This window comes from Artemia sp. Qi Xiang Cuo, chromosome 20 (genome assembly GCF_049724085.1).
Source record: "Artemia sp. Qi Xiang Cuo chromosome 20, ASM4972408v1, whole genome shotgun sequence".
NCBI classification, from domain to species: Eukaryota; Metazoa; Arthropoda; class Branchiopoda; order Anostraca; family Artemiidae; genus Artemia; species Artemia sp. Qi Xiang Cuo.
In genome coordinates, this window is record NC_142813.1 from 31,706,665 (window position 1) to 31,731,307 (window position 24,643).

The 24,643-nt window shown below is 37.4% G+C and overlaps 1 protein-coding gene across 1 annotated transcript in view; it reads left to right on the forward strand.

Annotated features, from left to right (window-relative positions):
- Positions 1-22,609, forward strand: part of LOC148940098 (heme-binding protein 1-like) — a 36,098-nt gene extending 13,489 nt beyond the window's left edge. The window contains exon 5 of the mRNA XM_089105924.1: positions 22,415-22,609. Within this exon, the coding sequence (XP_088962050.1) occupies positions 22,415-22,531 (117 nt within the window). The 3' untranslated portion in view covers positions 22,532-22,609. The remainder of the gene's footprint in view (positions 1-22,414) is intronic.
- The last annotated feature ends 2,034 nt before the right edge of the window (positions 22,610-24,643 follow it).

Consider the following 24,643-nt stretch of genomic DNA (forward strand, 5'->3'; position numbering starts at 1 on the left):
ATATTTGGCAACATTCAGATGTCATGTGAAACCGATACAAATTCTTCAAAACAGGGCTCCTCTAATTTTACAGAAATATTTACCGTCACCGTCTTCGTATCCCAATAAGAATAAAACTGAAACTCTATTTCTTCTAACTAATATTTTGCCTTTTTCACAGATATTCACCCTTAATTCTTTTTTATTTAAGGTAAAATATGACCAGTCAGAAATACCTCTGTACTTTCGTTCGAATAATTTTTTCCCTGTGCAACATGCCCATGCTTATGAAACCCGACATAAATGGAACATTCAGCACCTAAAATTAAGCACAGAGAGATCACGGTTCTCGCCATTATTTTCAATCACGGGTTCATGGTGTCAGTAGAGAGGGAGGTGCTACTCCGATCACGCACCCCTGCTGCCACCTACAACTTTTTTTAACACCATATATTGGCACGAGAACCACGTGGTTTATGGTTTTTTTGTCAACGAGAATTTGAAAAACAGGAATTTTGTCACATTTATGTATGTTTTCATGGATGGTTATGTGTGTTGGTCGATTTATTTGATGTTTTTCATGGATGTTTAATGGTTTTTGTCAATGAGAATTTAAAAAACAGGAACTTTGTCACATTTATGGATGTCAACAGCAATTCATGTCTGTTTTATGGTTTTCTCAGTGAGAATTTGAAAAACAGGAACTTTGTCACATTTATGGATGTCAACAGCAATTCATGTCTGTTATATGTTTTTCTCAGTGAGAATGAAAAAACAGGAATTTTCCAAATGTTATGACTTTCCCGGAAACAGTTGATCACGTGTTTCCTTCTCAGCCAATCCGCGAGTCGGATACATCCTCCTTCTCAGCCAATCAGAGACGTGCTTACATATTAGCGGCGGAGTGAATATAAGGAATAGTTTTTTTGCTATAGTTTTATTAGTCTGTGAATAGAATTCAAAGGAGTGAGAAGAAGAACAGTTTTGACTTTACTCATTTGGATATATATTTGTGATGGCGATGAGTGGAATGTTTACCCTATTAGAAGTTGATAGTGGAGTTGATGATAATAGTACAAGAGCACCAAACATTGCGGTGGAAATTACGAAAGGATCGCGTCTTTGTCTGGAATGGGATGCAGTATATGCAAGATATGTAATATCCTTGAACAAATTTAAAATGGAGGATCAATTATGTTTAGCCGCTAAAGTTGATATAGCACATGTGAATAGACTTCAATGTGCTTTAAGTGCATTGGTGAAACATATTGAAGACAATAAACAGTATCGTTAATTGTACATGCTCTGTATTATTGATGTTGTTGTTCTAATTATTCAATAAAATTGTTTCGAAATCGAAAATGTTCCCTTTCTTTTCTGGTTAGGGTTGACGAATCAGGGTCAGTCTAGAGTCAGAGTGAAAGGACTGAAAAATGAATAAATTTGAGAAAGAGAGAATTAGATCAAATCTAGTGTTTATGGAAAAACATTTGATTTTGGATGATGATTTTCTCAAGCGATCGATTCAACATAGGATAGTCTCATGTCGGAGAACAAATGAAAATATACAGAGTAGTGATTCTCCTAAGTTTAAAAATTTCATGAAAATTCTAAAATGCGATTCAAATGCTTATGCTCAATTTTTTGATATATTAATTGAAACATAGCAGACTCATATTGTGGATATACTTTGAAAATACTGCCAATGGATTCAATGTAGATGGCTCCCTCATTATTCGAAAGAGGTAACGTCACAGAGCTACTCCTCTCTCCCCCATTTCCCTCTCGTTGAACTTATCGAACGAAGAGGATCAGTTTCGTTTTAGCTGTGAGTGAGTTGACATCGGAAACCGAAAAATGTTCTATTTTGCATAGAACATTTTGCATAATGTGTCCATTGTGCATGTACACTCTTGGCAGTTGGAATCAATGTGAGAATTGTACAATTATTAATGACTATAGTGAAAAGTGTAAATTATGTAATCCTTGTAAATTACATAGAGGCTATGCAGTACAAATTAAAGGATGTAATTCATGTCTTGAGGAGGTGTGTGACTCATCCTAGAGGGCACCTGTGCTCCAATTGTCACTATGATAAATGTGATCAGTGGGAGAATACTTACCCCGCTATGATTGGAAAGAATCCCAAACGTGATTTTAGTTTATTTCTACGAGATTGGTATCGTCGTGGATTTAAATTATTCTGGGAAGAGGACTCTGGTCTACGATTCAACTGTTGGGGTAACAAGACAATTTGGTTTCTACGTCATCGCTGTGATGGCAATGCCTACTATGACTATAAACCAAGTGATTTTTATTTGGCTGTGACCGAATGTGATTCACCATTTGAAAACGCTGTATGTGATATTGCTTCAAATAGACAGATTGAAACTCGTGAATTTCATAATATGAATGCAAATAGTATAATTGACTATACAAAGAGATATGACAAGAGTGAAGTTACATTATACTGTAGGAAATGTGACCCTGACTTTGCAGTCAATCAAGATCAATATAAAGTGAATCAAAATGATGTACCAGCATTAGTTGTTCGCGACAGTTGACTATACATCGAAGATGAATAAATCTAAAGTGAAGATTTAAAGACATTGTTGTATATATATACATTTTATTAATAAACAAATTCACAAAAATTTTTTAAGCACTTTACTCTTAGGGCACCGAAATCAATACTATATAGGTCTGAGAGGATTATTTCCACTAGAAAGTCGTTCAGACGTGGATTGTCACCACAAATGTGGAGAGACTGCTTGTAAGTATAGCCACGACATCGGAACAAAAAATATAGTAGCGCATGGAAGCTACAGCTTTTATTCGTTAGATCCTGCACCCTCATCGGATTTTGAATAATAGTTTTCCCACTGCTCTCAATATAGTTGCTGATGTGAGGCGTGTAGAATGTATAGGGTAGACCAAGAGGATCAAAAAATTCAATCGTCTTCATTGTTTGAAAGATGCACAGCCACTGACCCGTCAGCACAGTCGACGGACTGCTATTAACAATAATCAAGGTATTGTTGACACGTTGAATTTTTCCAAAGAAAGTCCGAGGGCAGACAATAGGATTTGTACTGAGACATGTAGGGATCCATATTAAATACATTGATTATTTGACTGGTGTTCAAGGCGCCAAGTCTAGTAGAACACTGCCTTCGGGAGTGATTTCCCAATAGGTTTCATATTGATTTAGTGAGATTAGGGCAATACTCTCAGCCAATGGGTCGGCAAATGTACACTCTAAACGCACACTCCCCGTACGTACTATACTCATATCCTGTGTACCCGATAAATCCAGTACAATGATACCATGTGTTTTAGCAAACATATCTTCGGTTATACCATTTTCAAATAGTTGCGAATCATGATCTAGGGTTTGCATGGTCAGCTCGTACAATGTTCTATAGGATTTATCAAAAGATAGATTGTAGAGTGGGATGCCGTTTACTTTGCACACAAGAGATGAAAGTCCAAACATCTCGAATTTATGTGGGCATTCAGTCCATGATCCAATTGCACTGGCGCTTTTTACAAATGCCAAAGCCAATTTCGAGGGGATTTCACCATTGATAAAGGATGAATCGGTGAAGGTGCGTGAGCCCATGGCAATATGACGCTGATTGGTGATTGTATGAGGAACAAGTAGTTTAATATTGTTACCATTGGCTCTCAGTTCTTCCACGGCCAAAGCAACAGAACTCATAACCTGTTGTTTGCGTACATGAAGTATTTCCGAGGTGAGGGAGAGACTTACATTAGGATTGGCAGCAAGTTCTTTTCTCAATATGAAATTGGAGGGTGCAAGCGTTAGTTTTATATCCAATTTAACATTGGGCGGCAGCCATTGGGGTATATTAAATATTTCATGATATATTTTTCCAACTAGATGTAATTCACTAGTTGTAGCATTTTTAAGTGCATCTGTACTATCAGTATTAGTAATATATTCATATCCATTGGAGGCCCCTCTCAGTTCCTTGTATGACTTTGGTGTCATCAGCATGAATTGCATATAGCTAGCATAGTTGGAGAGATTGTTGCTTGTGCTCACCAGCGTGCCATTGATGTAGACACTAATTTGACGAAATAAATTATGTAGTATACAATTTTCATAGGATATTCCATCGGCCCGAATCGGCATTGCATTATCGGATTTACGGACTTTCATTTGCAAATCTAAAACTGTCGAAGACAAGTCCATAAAGTAGTCTTCATTAGAATAAATTTGAAAGTATATATTGTCTGAGAGGAGTTGCATTGGATAAAATTGTTCATAGTATCCATGTTTGACACTAACATCAACATTTTCGGCATTGAATAGATTCAATGAGGCGGTGATTGAAGGTTGAGAATCCTTATGAGGTAGGTAGGACATCTTAGGAGAAGAAACCAAGTTTCGATCTAGCAATTTTCTTCCTGGGACTGCTGGTTACACTACGTGTCGGCTGTTTCCTTCTTTTCTTTGACAAAAGGGATGTCTTACGTTTCCGTCCTGAGTAGAGACTGATGAGGGATGTATTGTTTCTTGACCTTTTTAAACCTTTACCATTCTGTTTTAATCTCTCACCAAGGGTTCGCGCACTGGACCTAAGATTTTCCGAAGCACTTTTTTTAAAATCCTTGCCAGAGCCCCAATCGTATAGTGTAGAGGATGCAAAATCTGTCGCAGCCAGTACAAGATATTTTCTAGCCAGTGGTAACGAAGAGTGAAACAGCTAAGCAAACCAACTGCCAAGACCGTAGCCATACATTGACGAGCGACCCTTGTAATAGTCCATTCCATTGCCCTGTTGTCTGGGGCCAAGAGTATTAACATAGCAATTAATATCAGGACAAGTGAATACCACTTTTTTATTAGACATCTTGCAGTTTAATGATGGGTCAAAAATGACATGTAATCACAGCCAAACCTTTTGAAATTGCTATGGAATCACCCAATTCGGTTCTGAGTGTTAACTGACAGAGTTCCGAATAGCACGTGTTTACGGTAATATACTGTAGATGCTTTATATTGTAGTGGTGAATATGCTCCTGATTGTTTTTTTGTTCAAGAAGTCGTAAGAGGGGGACATTTGAATGACCAGATCGAGATCTTTCCACAAAAGAGGCGTAGAGAAATATACAGGTGTCCGTGGAGAATGCGGGCAGATAGTCAGCGAAAATGAAATTAGGGTTTCCCGCACTTTTACCGTTGATTATATTTAGCTTAAAGCCAAGAATATCCTTTAGATTATCATTGAGAATAACCTTTTCGCTGGCATTAGGTGAACTAATGTAGATCTTGCCCTCCTCCTTTGAATAGTTGAAATGAAAAGCTCCTTTTTACGAACGGAAATTCTTTTATTGATAGTACGACATAAGTCATTCATACAGGTGAGTTCCTCGTAGGGTAATTCAATATATGGATAATCCATCCAATTGATTTTTTGAATTTGTTCTTGATCACATGGTGGTGGCGGCCAATCATAGGGTCTAATTTTTATTTCATATTTAAGATCCTTTCTCAGGATGTCATAGGTATTTTTGAGAATACAGTCGACAAGAGCCACTTCATACTTTCCGTTGAATTTGATGGTGGGGGAGAGTTTCGTCCAAAAATCACTTGTTCTGTTCAAGTCGTTGTAGAGAGGATCAGAAACATTGGACATGAAAGTCACATAGAAATCATTGGGCATTGTTAATATCTTCAGCACTGACCCAAGAATCAAAATCTGAGTTGTATCCTAGCCAGCGAACAAGCACCTGTTTCTTACCATGGCGTGTACGACTATTTAATATCTTTTCAAATTGATAAATTTCACTAGTGTTTCTAACTTTTTGCAATTCATATTCATAAAAACCGCCGAGAATCTCATCATCTTTGGTGTCTCGCACTCGATAAGTTATTGGAAGGTTGTCTAGAATTTTGGACACTTCAAAAAGTTTGGTGCTTCATAAATAATTTCCCTTTTCAAAAATATTGCTGGTTCTATTAATTCAAACAGCATCACCAACATTGAATTTCTTCTTCGTTTTCTCTTTTTCACCCTTGGAGTATTGCTTTAGAAAAGCATCAAATGTATTTTCACTATAATGAACATCCGTTGGTGTAGAGTTGGACAGAGATCGATGGGGTCGTTGATTATATATCTGCATTATTTTACCTAAATCATGAATAAAAGCCGGTGTTTTTTGCAAAGTAGAATATCTTGAAATTAATAGACAAATCGTTCTTATTAATCGTTAAGCCAATGCAGCCTTTATAGGACTGTGACTCTGATAATGTCTTGTATTATATTTCAAAAAAACCATTTGCTCATGGGGATTAACAAATTCCCTACCACGATCCGATTGAATCTTTCTATCGGAATCCTGGTCGAGAATACTTTCAATGGCCCGAGCAACTTCAATACCTCTCTTTGATCGTAGTGGACTGGTATAGGCATAGCGACTAAAGATACTGATTGCCACTAGAATATATTTGTAGAGCGCATTGTGACGTTGTTGTAGTGTGTCTAGAGTTAAAAGATCCGTTTGCAGTATATGCAGTGGGAAAAGGGCTTTAGTTTGTCGATATTGTTTACTGCGAAGCCTTTGATTTCGATGCAGTGTGTAACTCGATTCATTTTCTTGATATTCTTTTGCACTTTTCAATGTGGTGCCGGAGACAGCTTTGGAAAGCGTTTTGGGAGTACTTAGACTCCCCGCTTCGCCAATATTTTCATAGACACCTTTCAAAACTTCATCCATTTTAAGCATAAACACGTAGCTTAATGTCCACTCCCCTTTTGCACACTGGCGGGCGAATCAATTCGTCCTCGCTTTTGACTAGCAGCCATAGGTGTTTTAAGATCAGTGATGCTGCTAGTATCTTCAAATATTGAATCTTCTTCTATTTTAAATTGTGTTGTTGGAGGGCTATATTCTCTTAGTTTCTTTAGAATTTACTTATTGCCAATAAGACTTTTGGGGAAGTTTATTGCACTCAGAAAGTTGTATAGATTATCGTCAAAGGATAAGAGTCCTTTATGATTCGTCACCATATCACAAATTAAATCAACTAGATTATAACTTTTTCCCTGAACTATAATTCGTTTCCCTGTGCTCTCGACTTGAACTTGATCGCCAGTTTCCAACATGAGATAAGATAATACTCTTTTACTCTGTTCTCGATAGGTCAATGGCAATAGGTTTCCAATTTTCAATACAATCGAATTCAAGCCCTTCTCCTTTGATGCTGCTGCAGAATCTTGAGGAGATGTTTCTTGTTTAGAGGGATCAGCGATGGGTCTCTCATGATCTGGGTTATGTTTGTCCCCAAGTCGTAATGCATCTTGAAGTAAAAGTAGTTTTTTGTCATCGGCAATATTCTCGTCGTTAATGAATTTGCTTAGATTGTCTTCAAAATGTTCGATGGGCAAGAGGCAAAGTTCAAATGGTGTCAATTTATAGGGTTTTGCCATTCTCTCCCTGGAGAAAACTATTTACAAGTCCTGCAATTATTGGTAGTAAAAGTGTGAAAAAGCTACCGCCTGCCTGAAGGAGCTGTGTTCTTTATAATTTTTTTACCTTGTTTTTAAAAGCCAAGGCGAGTACAGTGAAACGATGTTGCTTTTTATTTTTTATAACACTATATGGAAGTTGAACTATTCCCACAGTTAAATTTAAAAAAAGTTAAGATATTATATTAATGAAATCATTGTCAACCCCATGTTTGAGTATAGCCTTCCTAAGCAGTGGTTTTGAAGTGCTAAAAACGGAAAACAGATGTCGTTGTTCATGTAGTTTCTTCAGTGTCATAATGGTGACTAATAGCCCTTTCTACTGTTCACCGGTAGATATACTGTAATTTCATTGTTGAAAATTTCGGTGACTAGACGTAGATCCTCGGGCGTGCTCTGATTAAGATCCAGAAAAATGTAACCATTGGTATTGATTGGCTCGTTTCTGTCCGCTGACAATATAATTTTTGGCGCGCGGGGTTATATCTGATTTTTGAGTGTTTGTAGTGAGATAGAAACACGCACGAATCGATAGATATTATAGATAGTGCAATTCAAAGCAAGTGTTCGCATACATTTGCTCTGATGAAACAGATTGTGTAGAACCAGAGTAACGGAAATGTGTTAATGATGGGAGCGGACAGTGAACAGATGTATCATTTCATGCGAGAACTTTTCAATGGATTCAGCCAAATCATCAATAATTAGCCGCGAGTTTGATTCAATACTATTGAAAATATCAAGTCCTCGTATGAATTGTATTTGTATGGTTGTGGCACTAGCTTTTATTTTATCATAGGACTCCTGCCAAATACTATAGCAATAGTAGATTTTTTTTTGCTTCTTCAAAAACATTTTATCGTAATTTTGAATTATTCTAGCTAAAAGTGTTGTTTTCCCCGACACTGACGGACCACACAGAAACGATCTGAAGTGTGTTTTAAATTGATACATACTGTTGACAATAGTTAGACTGCAACTAACTGTAAATCACATGTGCTCAATGAATAAGTAGCAATATTTTTCCACATGTATCTATCTATTCAATAACAACAAAAACAATATTTCAGGGCAGCATTTATTTCGACACTGCATGAAAACAAATATTTTCAGTCAACATGAAAAACGATAAAAATAATAACACAAGAACAGTTGAAAAAATTTCATTGTCCACATGAAAACTATTTGTTCAACATGAACTTCAATTATAACACTTTATAAATAAGCACTTATTGTATTTAAAAACACTTTTCTGTACAACACTATGTAAAATTAAAAAACACTTTTGTCCATCATCAAAAACACTTTTTGTCAACTTAAAAACTTTGCTATACCTGACACTTTTTGTACAACAGAAAATACACACACCGGGAACAATAGCACAGTTGAACTTGATTATTGTGAATTTAATGGTGGGTCCCCCCCCAGGGCCGCGGGGCCAAAGGCCGGCTAGCCGCGGGCAGGACCCCCCCCCCCACCCCCTGGGCGGCCGCGGGAAGGCCCCCCCCTCCCCCCGGGAACCGCGATGGAAAAACAATAGTTGTCGTCACTGCAGGTTAGTGGATGGGTTAAGGTAGTGAGATTGGGATTAGTTAATTTATGAAAGGTTGAGTGGTGGTTAGTCAGATTAGGTTAATTTATCCAGACCAAGTTGATTGCGATAGTCAACGCATTAAACTCGGTCTGAAATACGGTAGTGGCCGTGGGGTAGGACAGTCACACCATTCTCGAGCACATAGACCTGGTCGGATATACATGACATTGCATTCTTTTCCACTCTCACAGTATATTTTCTATACTGTAGAGAGCAAATTGCAAGCACTTGTGCTCTTGGCACTAGGCTACTTTCTACACAGTCACTATACACGCTCATGTTAAAATTGCTCTTTACAAAGTGTGTAGGCACCCCTTTACACGCTTTCTTTTCTTCCCCACACTGAGGTTCCACGCAATAGACTGTTGGGCCCAGGACCACCCCCCGGGAGATTAAATCACTCCCCGTCTCTGATTTTAATTTTAATAGTTGGATAGGGGCTTGAAGTTTCACCAACTCAGGGTAGAGGGTTGGATTCTAGTTGGTGAAATCCATTCGCGTGCTGACATGCACCCCCTTTTGTAAATCACCCAATAAATCCAATTCAGTCCCATTTACCTTTAACAGCAGAAAATCTGTATCACCATAGTAAACTTGAACCTCCCCTCCCGTGGCCATTGCACCTTGCACACATTGTAAAAGAACGACAACATGAGCTTTTTTGAAATTTCTAGTACTGAACTGCCGCCTGCAATATTCTTGTTCAGTACTACATTTCGCTTTCACCTGTGTAGAAGAACGATGCCGGCCTATATGCTCGTGAATGATGTAAAATTGGGGTCGGCAATAATTCGTGCACATTCTAGAGGGTCAGTCACGACGTCGCAGTGAGATCTATTACGAACGATTTCACACATTTTACCAAACGCTGAATTTAGGATAAGCTTATACATTTCCTTCTCCACCATTGAATTTGCCCTAGAGCGTTTATCGACAAAGGTGTCAATAAACATTTTCAAGTAAGGTCGCTGATTGAACTGCAGGACCCTGTGTATTTTAGTGATCTTGAAACCATTGCTCACCATCCAATGAAAAAGCACATGGTGAACAACGATATTCTCCTTAGGGTCCAAATCAGCAATCAGTTTCTGTTTAGAGGGAGTCCAGTGCATCCCTATATCCTCAACCACTGAACGATTGTAGGGGCTTAGCGAGCCCCTAGTCATCGGCCGATTGATGAAGAGAAAGACAAACTCTTTGACTGAGTCGTGAAGTGCCAGCAAACTGTGACCGTCAACTTTAAAGAACCATCCTTGTGGGCCAGTGTCCTCGACATTTTTAATGTCTGGTACCTCTCAAGGATTCTCAAGCCTTTGATAGTTCCCACACAGCAAAGAGCAGTGTGACATTGCCAAGGGGTACAATGAGTTCATGTCCAAGAACACTGCATTTGACTTTACACCGTTCTTTTTCCGCTCGAATCGGTTGATAAGAAGCGGTCCCCATGAAAAACATACCCACCCCTCATTGAACGCACTACAAAAATGTGCAGATCTACATCAGTGATTAGGCCTATTTCCTCCCAGCTAATTTTTAAAATTAAATACATCACTAAATGGGGTGTGGAAAAATAATAGCCTATATCTAACCCAAACTCTGAATAGATCTGGTCTGTGTTCTTGCAGAGTATATCCAACAGAGTTAAAACGTCACTGGCCAAGTACAGTCTACAATAATCCCACCTATTTTTACAATCCCCCTTGGACCACACCTTCTCGGCAAACTCATACTCCTCGGCTGTGCATTCACTGTTGGTCAGTGAATTGTAAAAAGCTTCAATTGGAGGTAGTTTCTCCTCACTTAAGCGTGCGCCAGAACAGTAATAATCGTATGAATATATACATTTGCAGGTCAACAGGTCATACATTTCACTGTCTGGAAAGTGCTGTTTAAGCAAGGGAAAGCTATCAAAATTGTCACTTTTTTGCGCTTGAATCAATTGACTCAATGCCTTGGGGAAAAAACTAAAGGAATCTAAAAACCTGATTTTATTCCAGCACGTATGCCCATTATCCACTGCCTGCCATTTCAGCTCAAGAAGCAATAACTTCTCGGCCGATTTGGGAATAAAGTTATAGGTAAATGAACTATTTACCCATGGACAATCTACTCCCCCTCCCTCCCTATGCCTACGTACCAGTGCCGGTAAAATAAATTTTAAGTCATAATTGGAATTATGAATAAAAACAGGGATAAAAAACTGCTGGCTAACATTTAAATTACACGATTGATACGCACCCCCTCTCTAAGTACGACACACAGAGGATAGTTCCTGCCACAAAGGTTCCTGATCTCTAACTGTCTCCCTCCCCCCGCGGGCCCCGTTAGTCCCCGTATCCACCGCTGCTAACTCCCCCTTACCAACCCCCCCAATTTTTTTATTTTTAATCGCAAGACGATCCTCTGCAGACAACACCATTGGATAATGGGTATTTCTCAAACGAGAAATAGCACCGTTAGCCGTGCCAATCAGTTTAGTCAGTGCCTTGTCCATGCACTCCCACTCATCCACTGTTTCAACTATTTCTAACAACCGCATGGTGTTAGAACTATCTCTTTGTGCTTGGGCGTAGGACACTGCAATATCCAGATGTTCTTTGACTCGGTTTGGATATTTGGGGTCGTTCACTTCCACCAGCTTAGTCTCACAATCAAAAGATATTTTGCTGCACTGGAAAAGGGTGTTCTGGAAATTTTTGAAATGTAGAATGGCCCTATCCCCTGAAACCGTTTCCACTGTCTGGTAGCCATATCGGCTACAATGCCTCATGTGACCCCGTAGTTTTATATCACTACGGAATTGTGACAAGCATGTTGGACAGTAGAAACGGGTCCCCCTATGCTTACCACCCCCCAGAACTCTACTAATGTCAGTGATCGGATTAAAATGACCGATTGCATTCGGTTGACTAGGTGGCGTGTAAAGCAACCAAACCCAGTGTTTAACCAAATCAACTGAGGGACCCCTTACAGGGAATACCACCCCCTTCTTTTTAGAGCGAACCCCATCTTCAAATTCAGTTTCGTATTGTACCACAGTAACGCCGATATTTAAATGGGCATTAGCCCTTTCAAACATGTCAATGGATCTTAGCGTCACTGGGTATTTTCCTTCTAAACAAGAAAAATCTACAATGGGAAACTGGACCCGTCCTTCCCATGTATAGTCCAATCGCCTAAATTCGTCTTGGTAGCGTCCCGAGCTAGAGGCTCGAATGCTGATATGAGGAAAGCATATCGGAAACACTTTTGATCTGTTTCAAGACAGATCTTCTGGACCCCTTGACAACCTACTAGATCTGGATTATAATTTAAAACTGTATCCCTTTCAGCCCCACCAGTCCCCCCTCTTAAAATAAAATCTTTCTTAATTTTACAAATATTTACGCTTAAATTTTCAACAAAAAAACTACTGAGCCACTCCCATTTTCATTAAAGTTCTCAAGATGCGTTATAATTTGATCGACCCAATCTAAGAAAGCACCCTCAAAATTTCTGAATTCGAATAAACCAAACGCATCTCGGAATGTATAAAATGATAATACACTTCGCTTTTCCCCTCATTCAAATAAAACACTTTTAAAACAATAGAAACCTTAATTGACTCCCTCCCCCACAACTGAATTTGATTCTCCAGAAGTGCACGAATTTTATCTACATAGGCATGCACAATCTCTACAGGGTCATAAACAAAATTTCTCGCCAAAAGTGTATTAAAGGGATCCCCAAACGTTGCAGTGAAAACAACTATATTATTTAAAATTCTGTTGGACAGCTGAAAATCGGGGAGAGTTGTTCCCCCCGCCCCCGCGGCGAGATTACCCCCTCCGCCCCCTTGGTGACCAAAAAAAGGCTGATGCTCCACTTCAGTTATTCGAAGTGGAGTTGTTAGGGTATCGGAGGTGTGAGGGTTACCTGTTAATTCCCGGGTAAAATAATATAAAATTTGCAATTTGTTTGGACTCAAGTCTACCAGCTCAACTGCGCTATAATCAACATTTAAAAAATCACCTAAAAAGTCGTCAATATTATCTGGAATTTGATGTAAATCATCCCATAGTGAATTGTTGGGGGACTCCACGTGTGCCTCCTCTTCTTCCCCTTCTTCACTGGACGGCGAATATGGGACCAATGCTCGCCCAATCTATAAATGAAAAAATAGCTTATTTTTAATGTGTTCAAATCACCCCTACTGTTTTTAAAATTTGGATTACTATTGCTTAATAACATTTGGTTAATTCAACTGAAGATAATCTAAGATATGACACGGAAGGCAACAATTTGGTCGTTTATTTTCAGTGTTAAAAAATTTATTTTTTTTTTGGCGCTCCCCCCCAGCGCCCCCCCCTCCCCTAACCTTGCCCCACAGCGTTTCCCGGACCATCCGTGGCGCTTTTCGGAGCCACAGTGCATCCCTGTGGCACTTCTCAGGCCCCACATCGCTTCCCGCGATGCTTCTCGGGCCCGAGGCGCATCCCTGTGGCACGTCCCTGTCCCGTGGCGCCTCCCGCCGGTGCGTCCCTCAACTAGCCCCTCCCGTCCTCCCCCGCCCCCTCGGCGCCGTCCAGGCTCCGGGTATTTACATAATGTCCCAAAAAACCGGATTGTTAGGCGGCATAAGTCGTTTCGCCTACTCCCCGTACAGGTTGTCTATGACTCCAAATGAGCCTAGATTATTTTTAATCGAGTTTCTGTTCTGTTTTCAAGAGTATTCTCTGGGAAACAGTACAATTAAATTCGAGAACCGTTAATTCTTATTCAGGAATGTCTCCATCACTAAAATATTGGCAAGGCTTTGTAAGATTGAAAGTTATTTTAAAATATCCTTGCGCAAATTACGGGATCCATATGTGACAAATAGATAAATGCGAATAATCTCACTCAGTTCCTTCTCTTGAAACTTTGTGATAATCAATTGTGAAAAATAGGAGATTTTGAGTTTCAAATGGTGAGCATTAATTGAAATTACCCATGAAAAATATTCGCTTATGACATAACGGTGAAGAGATATGGGGGAATGCATAAAAAATAGCAAAGATTAGAAAAAACAACATTTTGAGTTTCAAAGGCAGTGATTATTAATAGAAATTACCTAAAAATATTCGCTTATGAGATATCGAAGCGATAGCAAAGATTAGAAAAGAGCGGTTTCTTTGCAAAAAAAATACATTTAGATATCTCCGAGGGAGGGGGGAGCAGAAAAAAGAGTTGTTTCATTGTAAAAAATTACATTTAGAAATCTCCGAGGGAGATAAATTTAAAACAATGGTTGAGGGTGAGGGGGTAAGAACTCACAGAGATAAGTTTATATTTGGATTGAAAAGGACTGAAAATTGGAAGAAATAGACAGGTAGGAAAAAAATGTCTACATTTCTATATCCCGGCAGCACTTGGGCACCCGAAAGACCAGGTAGTGCATGCTGGAGGGCCACTTCCTGACCTTGCATAAGTGGGGCAGCTCTTGAAGGCCCAGACACTGTATGATGGAAGGTGGACGGGCCGGCGGCGTTACATTCTTGTACAGATGATTGCACTTGTTTTGGAGGCTTCGGCCAGCTACCATATTGCCGGACAGTAGCCTTCGCAGGGTCCGCATTATTAACCCTCGCTTTCTTGGATGGAGGGGGCATGCATTCTTCATAATTGATCTTGAAAAGAAGAGAAAAAATTAGTATCTAAATAATTTGCCCCTTTTTTACAGAAAGAAAGTTAGTATCATCATCCATGTAATTTTGTATAGAAAAGGCATTTATCACTAAGAAAGCACAACGTAAAAAAAATTTCGTGAAATATACTAATTGCATCCTTTTTTGAATCTGAGAAAGAAGAATTACGACTCACTGAGCCATTCAAAAGCCGGCCTAGTTTGTATATTTATCACACCCCCAGAAAATCAGCCCACGGAAAATAACCCCCATGGCAAATATCCCGGATACAAGACAGGGGAAAATAGCCCCGCCCACCCCCGCCAGATATTGTGGTCGTTTGAATAGTATAAATACGACTCACTGAGACGTGCAAAAGCTGGCCGAGTATGTTTATTTATATAACCCCCCGAAAAAAACAGCACCCGGACATGAACCCCCAAGGACATTAATCCCGGAGAAACGACCTGGGCCAATACCCCCGCCCCTCACCGCAAGATATGGTAAAAATGCTATTCAATTTACACATAATAAAGCAAGGTATATTTTTCTTAAACCCACTCCCCTTACTTTTCACACGAATAACCAGTTTGGTTTCACCTTACAATGGAGGTGTTCGACTTGCGGCATTGTCAACCCCCCCCCCTTTCACCAATGTCCTAAAAATATTGTTAGGCATTAATTTTGGAAATAACTCATTTCCATGCTTCCATACCACATAGAATTACTCAAAGCCAGTAAGCACACAAGGTTAATTAACAATAATGTCTCTTTTCACGCGAAACTAACGTTCTCAGAGAAACCCTTTGGTTAAGCCTCTATCTAAAGTCTTGTATATTTATCACAGCCGGATGTACTTTAAAAGGGTGTTAGTAATTATCAGATATTTAAATCGTTGCGAGAAATCTGTAAGTCAAGCCATAGCGGACAGTATATTAAGGGAATGACAGAAAGTTGACAGTTGCTTTTAGATAAGATACGGAATTTATCAAAAACAGAATTAAGTTCATAAACAGAGGGGGAAGGAAGGATGGGGTTTACGTAACGAAAAAAGAGCATATTTTACACTTTTTATTGAGTATAAACATCATATAAGGACGATTTTATAGGGGGGGGGGGTTTAACCGCATATGGTAGAGGGTGACCACGGAACAAAAATTTATTTTTAAAAAAAAAAATTAAAAAATAACTTACAATGCTAAATGTGGCTGCCAAGACTTAAAGTTAATCAATAATTTCATGTGTTCTATCCATTGTGTTCTGGAACTTTCTGATAATTTAATCACATTGCATACCCGTTATATACGAAATCTCAAGGGTGAATTGTTATGTAACGGGGAAAATCATATGTAAGCAAGTCTCTGATTGGCTGAGAAGGAGGATGTATCCGACTCGCTGATTGGCTGAGAAGGAAACACGTGATCTAACTGTTTCCGGGAAACTCATAACATTTGACTTGAACAACAACATCAAATACTATTTCTGGATCATCCATATAACAGATATGAATTGCTGTTGACATCCATAAATGTGACAAAGTTCCTGTATACAAATCTAAGTGAGAAAACCATAAAACAGACATGAATTGCTGTTGACATCCATAAATGTGACAAAGTTCCTGTTTTTCAAATTCTCACTGACAAAAACCATTAAACATCCATGAAAAACATCAAATAAATCGACCAACACACATAACCATCCATGAAAACATACATAACTGTGACAAAATTCCTGTTTTTCAAATTCTCATTGACAAAAAAACCATAAACCACGTGGTTCACATGCCAATATATGGTGTTAAAAAAAGTTGTAGGTGGCAGCAGCGGTGCGTGATCGGAGTAGCACCTCCCTCTCTACTGGTGTCTTTATCCACCATTTATTGATTACAGTAAATCTCTTCCAAATACAAAAAAGCAACTTCATTCTATCCTTATAAATAGATTCAAGAATTAATAATATATTAAAAAACTGGGTACATTTGATAATATTGTTTTGTTGGGTGTTTTTCCCTGTGAGCTGCCGGTCATCGGTTGCCCTTGCTCGCCCGTTGTTTCTTTTTTATTGGTGTGTTTTCGGTGGATCTTTGGCCGGTGTCGGTGGGTTTGTGGGGTGGGTGCCCGTCTATTGGTGAGTCATGGAATAATTCTTATTTATTTTTTGTTGTTAAACAGGTTTATTCCGATTAATGTACCGGGTTTTTGTCATTCTACCCTGTGTCTCCGGCGTATACCCTGTATTTATGTTTATTTTGTACAGATATTTTAAAACTAAACCTTGAACCTGTGGGGATATAAGGTTTTATTTATAGAAACGTTGATCTTATAAACCTCAGAGAGGGCTCATTTGATTGGTAATCAGAAGTTCTACTGGCCTTTTTAACAGTAAAAAGTGATTGTAGGTCATCCAATCCCCCCCCCCCCTATACACTGATCATTTCCCCAAACACATTCAATCATAATTTTTGAGATAGCCATTTTGCTCAGTGTAGTTCAAAGGTCCAGAAATAACCCCCACCCCCAGGATAACTTCCCCCCCATATAGCCCTCAGGTCAAGGGTTGTAAGTTACGCCCTGGGGGCATATGTGGTTTTTATAGAAATGCTGGTCATATAAACTTCAAGTAGGGCTGATTGGATTGGTTATCAGGAGTTATAGTGCTCTTTTTAAGAGTCAAAGTGATCAGAAGGAAAATATAACCCCCCCCCCCTATACACACACATGTCGCATTTTCCAGAAACGCATCTTATAGAAATTTTAAGACGGTCATTTGTTGTCGTAGAAACTTCGAAAAAGGCTCAGTCGGTTGGTAATTGAAAGGGCCAGTGCCATCTTTAACAGTAAAAAATGATTGGAGGGCAACCCCCCCCCCCACACACACCTATCATTTCCACAAACACTTCCAGTCAAAAAATTTGAGATAGTTATTTTGGTTGACGTAGTTTAAAAGTCCAGAAATCATGTCTTTGAGGATGAGAACTCCCTCACAGTCCTCAAGGCAAGGGTTGTAAGGTATGCCCCGAGGGCATTTAAGGTTCTTATGAAAATGATGGTCGTATAAACTTAGCAGGGGCTCATTGGATTGGAAACTGGAAGTTGAAGAGCCATTTTTAAGAGTCGAATTTATCGGATGGCAGCTATACCCCCCCTCCCATGTCATACTTCCCCCAATGCATCCTATAGAAATTTTAAGATAGCCATTTGTTCAAAAATAGTCCAAAGACCTCATAACACGGCCTAAGGGGTTGACACAACCCCCCAACGTATGGGAATAAGGATTTTAAGCTATGCCCCGAGGGGAATGTAAGGTTTTTATGAAAAGGTGGTCTTGTGAACTTTAGAAGAGGCTGCTTTAATTGAAAATGCATACTTCTAGTTCCATTTTAAGAGTCAAGCGTGATGGACAGAAAATATCCCCCCCCACCTCTCCATGATATCCTCTTTTCCCCAAACATATTCGATCGAAATTGTGAGACGGCCATTTTTAAGCCAATAGTCCAAAGAGAATATAACAATTACTCCACCGTACTTACATTGGGTAAAACACAAGTTAGAATCTTTACATGTTCAACCTTGTTGGAATTGTTTGCTATTTGTATTGGTTAAACCATTTAGCCTGTTGTCTAATTATATGGCATCGTTTAGTAATTACGAATGTAATGAAGAGTTTGAAATGAGGATTAAGGTACAATCATATATGCGTAAACATTAAATATTAGTTGGTTTAGGGGTGTAACAAGAAACATAGAAGAAAGAGATAGAAATACATAGAAGACATATAAAATGACGGTATTAAGTATAGGCAACGAAATATTAAATAATCACATTTCTTTTTTAAAATAGTGTTTTAATAAACAGTGTCAACTTCAACGAAATCTTTCCACTTTTTAAAGTTTGATACATTTTTCTTAAATTGCAGAATTCACATTTTTATAAGAAAAGATATTTTTTTCTCTTTCTACTCCCACCATATCTATTTATTACACGGTCAATGTCAACCTCAATATTTCGGTGAACGTTTATAATGACTAGTCCTGTCAGTTTAGAGTTCTTCGTTAGTATTTCCTCTTCAATTCATCCTAAAATGTTCAAATAAGGACCAAAATCGTCAGAAAATATGAACTCTAATAAAGAGGCTTTATAAGAAAAGCCTCTTCAAACTGCGCTTCAAACTAACGGTGAAGTATTCACCGTGAAGTAATGTGAAGTATTCACATTTTTCATTAGGAGGTAGGATTTTGAGGAATAAAGCCTATGTTAGAGGATAGTAATATCCTTATTTTATGCTTACAGATTTTTGTCAGTTCTATATCATTTATAAATTACCAGAATATGATCAGTTACGAGTTTTCATAAGTAAGAAATGGAGTTCAATAATAATAAAACACTTTTTAATATCACTTTACACACTCGACATAAACTTTTATTTTTTACTATTCAAATTCAGTAAACGTGCTGTATGAGCATGTAATATAGACGAGTATGCGTTTGCAAATTCGTATTGAAATTAATTGATTGATTGAGAGTTTGAATTGAGAGTTTGATTTGTACCTGAATTTGTCCTTTGATTTGTACCTGAAATTACTTGCTTCGAACGGAACTGAATAGACCGCCTTGGATAAACCCGCGTTTGGAGAGGGCAGGAGTGTGTACCCCTCCCCCCTCACGTCTGAATACACACCGTACGTGCTTATCAGCAATATTAAAATATCTGCATTCCCAGGGCGAAAGGATTATTTTTTTCCTGTCTAGCCAGATTGTCCGCGATAATACACCACATAGTCTTGCTTTACAGGAAGCGTGTTTTACTTCACAAAATACGTTTGTGTATACGTTGTGTATGTCCGCGATAATACACCACATAGTCTTGCTTTACAGGAAGCGTGTTTTACTTCACAAAATACGTTTGTGTATACCAAACGTACGGTGTGTATTCAGGCGATTTTTTTTTAGTGTACTTAGCACTGATTACAGCATTGTGAGAACTAGGTCTTAGAGCTTATGCGAGTTACATCACGTAATTATCTAACCGGCCCAGATGGGTCTCTGAATTCTCAGTTTGAATAAGTGATAAGGTATTAATTTTTTTTTTTTCAAACAATTACTAATGAAATGTTGAAAAAAGTGGAAATTCACACCACTTTTGTGAAACAAAAGTTGTTTCACAAATTTTTCATGCTCAAAAATGTGCTGTATTTGTTATTTTTTACTTCTTGTGGCAAATATATAACAAAATAATTTGAAAAGACTATTTTTATATTTAATCACTGTTTGTTTTCAATACTATTTCCAACGTTACCCTAAATGCCAGAAGGCTTGTCTTAATTAACTTCAATACCTGGCTTTACGTTAAAGTCAGGTATTTTTGTCAGTTTGTTAGCTGACATTTTTGAGCATGAAAAATTTGTGAAACAACACAGTAATCAAAAAGTGGCGTCCCTTTACGGAACTGTGGGGGAGGGGGGAGGGAGGGCAAAATAGAGTTTTCAAATCTTAGGAGTTTTTTTGTCGTTTTTTTTTCAATGAAAATACCAAAATAGGTGTATGCGCTTCAAACTAAGCATACGAATATAAATAATCCTTTAAAAAACGACAAATGATTATGTGTTTGCTATTTTGTATTTGATAGGTATAGATTGGTGATTTAAATTTTCAGGTTTTCAAGCTGTGGTAGATTTTAAAATCAAATTGTTAAAATCTTGAAATTTTAAAATCTTCAATTTAAACGTTTAAATCTCGATATTTCTGTTAAGTACAAAATATAAATTTGAAATTCGGCTCAGATTTTGCTTTAGATAAGAGAATTTTCCTGTAAACATTTTGATTTATAAACAACTAATTATGGAACAGTGGTGGATCCAGGGGGCGAAGGGGCGGCCCCCTCCTAAATAAGTCTAAAGTAGTGTATAGTGTAATTTAATTAATTAAACTTGCTCTTATACGGTACCAAAATAAGTAATAAATCCTCAGCGGTATGTATAGCAGTACATATGATTTTATGGACAATTATATGCTGCCCCTATACATAAATAGGCTATAACTATATTTTGTGACTTGTTGTTTTGGAGAAGGTGAGAAATTCTGAAGTAATATTGTCGTTGTATTCTGTTTCCGTGGTCAACTCAAGTGGTGTGAATTTCCACTTTTTTCAACATTTCATTAGTAATTGTTTGAAAAAAAAAAATTAATACCTTATCACTTATTCAAACTGAGAATTCAGAGACCCATCTGGGCCGGTTAGATAAAAAAAACACATAATTATTGGCCTTCTTTTATAGTTTTTTTTTTAAATCTATTTTTCCTAAATGATTACTTCGACCTTTGAAGGAGTATATATACATATATATATATATATATATATATATATATATATATATATATATATATATATATATATATATATATATATATATATATATATATATATATATATATATATATATATATATATATATATATATATATATATATATATATATATATATATATATATATATATATATATATATATATATATATATATATATATATATATATATATATATATATATATATATATATATATATATATATATATATATATATATATATATATATATATTTCTAAAGAGTTTGGCCTTTATTTTATTGTTTTAGGATGAACAGAGGAGGTGATATGTCACATAGCGCAGATCTTTAATTTGATGAAAATAGGCAGTAAAGTGGCCACCGTTTGCTAACTGAATCCAAAACGTAAATTAATTATGTCTGTGCACTTCTCGTGCATTTAATTTCTATTACACAAACCCCACAAAAAAGAATAATATCGTAAAAACCACCCCGCTTCGCAAAAAGAATAATTCCATATTTTATTATAGCCAAAAAAGTAATGATATCAATTTCTTCACCTCTCTGCCACGGTAAGACTCGAAAACAAATCTTTTACAGTAAAAAGAAGTTTAAATATTGAATTATCAGCCCTTTTGTGACACCACAATCCTGAAATATCATTTTGACAGCGTAAAGAAGTTAGGATTTTAAGTTTCTCCTCCTTGTTGTTTTGAAATAAAGATTTTCGCCTCCTAGTTCACTTTTGTGGTAATATGGACAGATTCCCTTGATAAATCTGAATTAAATTAAATTCTTTTAGGCGGTATGCGTCATCAATAAAATCTAACAGAGCCACCCATAGTAACTGAAACTTTGCTTCAAACTTGTTTGGAAAAAGAAACAGTCTTAACAATTAAAATCTTATTAGTAACTCAACTATTAAAAACCAATTAAAAAAAATAACTTTGAAGTGATACATTGTCCCAACCTAAACCAGAACAAGCGGTCTCAACCCCAACCCCAAATCCACAATTACACTAGGGGGCTGCCCCTTGCGCCCCGCCTGAATCTGTCACTGCTTTCCATCGATGGTTAGGGACGGAGGAATTCGATCTTCCGTAAATAAAATGCTTTAAATTACCTAACTGACTGCATTTGTTACATTCTAAGTTTGAAAATTGTTGATTTTTATGTCGGGAGGACGTCAACCATTTTATATACAGGAAGATTTATGTTTTTTGGAAGTTTCTGGTACTTTAAATCGAAAAATACCTATTGTATTTAATTTCAGTATAACTCAATGTTTGATCTGCCTAAAATTTGCAAATAGGGCATTTAAATCGCTTTTTTTACTATTTAAATTTAAAAAACGTAAATCTGTATCTTTTTTAGGCAATACTAGATTCGAAAAATTTTGATGTCAACAAAACATTTTGTTATCGAAATGGTTACGATGCCCCATTCAAGTTTTGGAATAGAAGAAATGAAGTTTGGTATTTGAAAATATAATGTTGGTAATTGGCAAATTTAATTTTATCTTTATGGTTTTGTTGCAGAAGGTCACTATTACATTTTAACAAATTTAAATTTTAAAGCTTATCTTCTACACTAGGTATCCAAAGAATCCTCATCACCAACGTCTTCCTGCTTCTTTGAGGATAATACTGACGATAATAACTTCTTTTAAGAACAGTATGAGAATAATGCAGGCTACCCATATCAGTTTTTTTGCAGGTTTTTACATTTAGGAGCACTGAGGATTTATGCTAAAGTGCTAGACAGATATAGAGTTTTGCTTCAGTGTTTTATGAACGTAAATGTGCGAATGATAAAGTGGCTTTTCCACAGAAAAGGTAACGTTTTCTGGGAAAATTATTTTAAATTTCTGGAACATGGACACAATGAAGAGAATTTGTTTGGCCAAGTTATCAAATAGCATATAAAGTGAGGTAGTAATTATCTCCGAAATTGTATATTGAAAATGTTCCAACATACTAAGAAAACCTTTCAAGCTTAAAAGTCAGCCTAAAAAAAAACTCTCAAAGTAAGAGTTAAACCCAGAAAGAGGTCCTCTTTCAGAAGCTGGTGTGTAATGCACCCCTATTGCATAAATATATCCGTTTTTGCTTGAAAAATGTCACGTCTGTCCAGCCTTTAGGTACTCAAACAGTATAGAGCTGGTAACACTTTGAAATCACTGTTGCCGTGAGCAAAAAACTGGCTTCCATTTATTTAGTCATATGCCAAATATAAAGGAGTCCGCTTTTCATCATCCAAAATTTCTATATGCGCACCCTTTGAAACAAGTAATAGACACATTTCTATTTGACCTAGTGTAGCAGCAAAGTGTAAGGGTGTGTATCCGTAATCTTCCTTATTGCCAGCCTTTAAATTGAGGTTTGCTCCCTTTTCTATGAGATAGCTAGCCACGGATGTTCGCCCATTTTTTGCAGCTATATGCAAAGGAGTACGACTCTTATTATCAATCGCGTCTATTTGCGCACCCTTTGAAAAAATTAACTGACATATGTCTAGTTCACCTTTTTCAGCAGCAATGTGCAAGGGTACCTTGCCAGGTATTAACGCGCTTGAACTTTTAAAGCTCAAGTTATATTTTTTTCTTTTTTTAGATTCCCAGACTGGCTACCTAGGTTCCTTCTTTCTTCAAAATGGCTTTTTGTTGACGGTTCAAGCTTAGAAATGTTTACACCCGGTTCATTGCATAATAATGGCGGAAATACATTCTGCCTTGACCGGTCCTAACAAGCTTGAACTTTGAAAGCTCGAGTTACAAGTTTTTCTTTTTTTTTTGGATTACTCGTTTCTACAAAATGCCTTTTCTTGACGGTTCAAGCTTAGAAATGTCTGCACCCGGTTCATTACATACTTGGGTGGAAATACATTCTGCTTTGACAGGTACAAACAAGCTCGAATTTTTAAAGCTCAAGTTATGAGTTAATCTTTTTTTTTGGATTCACAGCGTGGCTATCCGGGTTCCTCGTTTCTTCAAAATGCATTTTCCTTATGGTTTTTCGTGGGGAAATACATTTTGCCTTGACAAGTACTAATGCGCTCGAAAATTCCAGGTTCAAGTTACTAATTTTTTTTTTTTTTTTGGATTCACAGCCTGGCTATCCGGGTTCCTCGTTTCTTCAAAATGCATTTTTCTTGACGGTTTTCGTGGGGAAATACATGAAGGAAGGAATTTACTCTTGAAGGAAGAAGAGTAAATTTTTGTAGAATAAAAGCAGGAGGAAGATTAAAAATGAGGAGAGGTTGCACCAGAGTGTTTCACTAACCTAATCTAGCCTAACCCAGTCTTACATAAACTAACTTGAGATCCTGTAAATCATACCAGTTTCTATTTAAGAGGTGATTTTTTTAAACAAAGTTGAAGCTCTTCATCAAAAGTCAAGTATCTTTTTAAAAACTTTGGTGTGTCTAACCGTTCAACGCTATCACATAATTTGGCTTGATATGTATAATTTACGATAATATGCCGGCAGAGTGATTTCAGAGAATTTGAGTCATTAAACAGTTCGTGGTAACGAACTGTAAAGTAAGGAGCGGCCCGGCTCAATAGTAACAGATACTCTAGAAAACGGGTTTTTGATACCAATA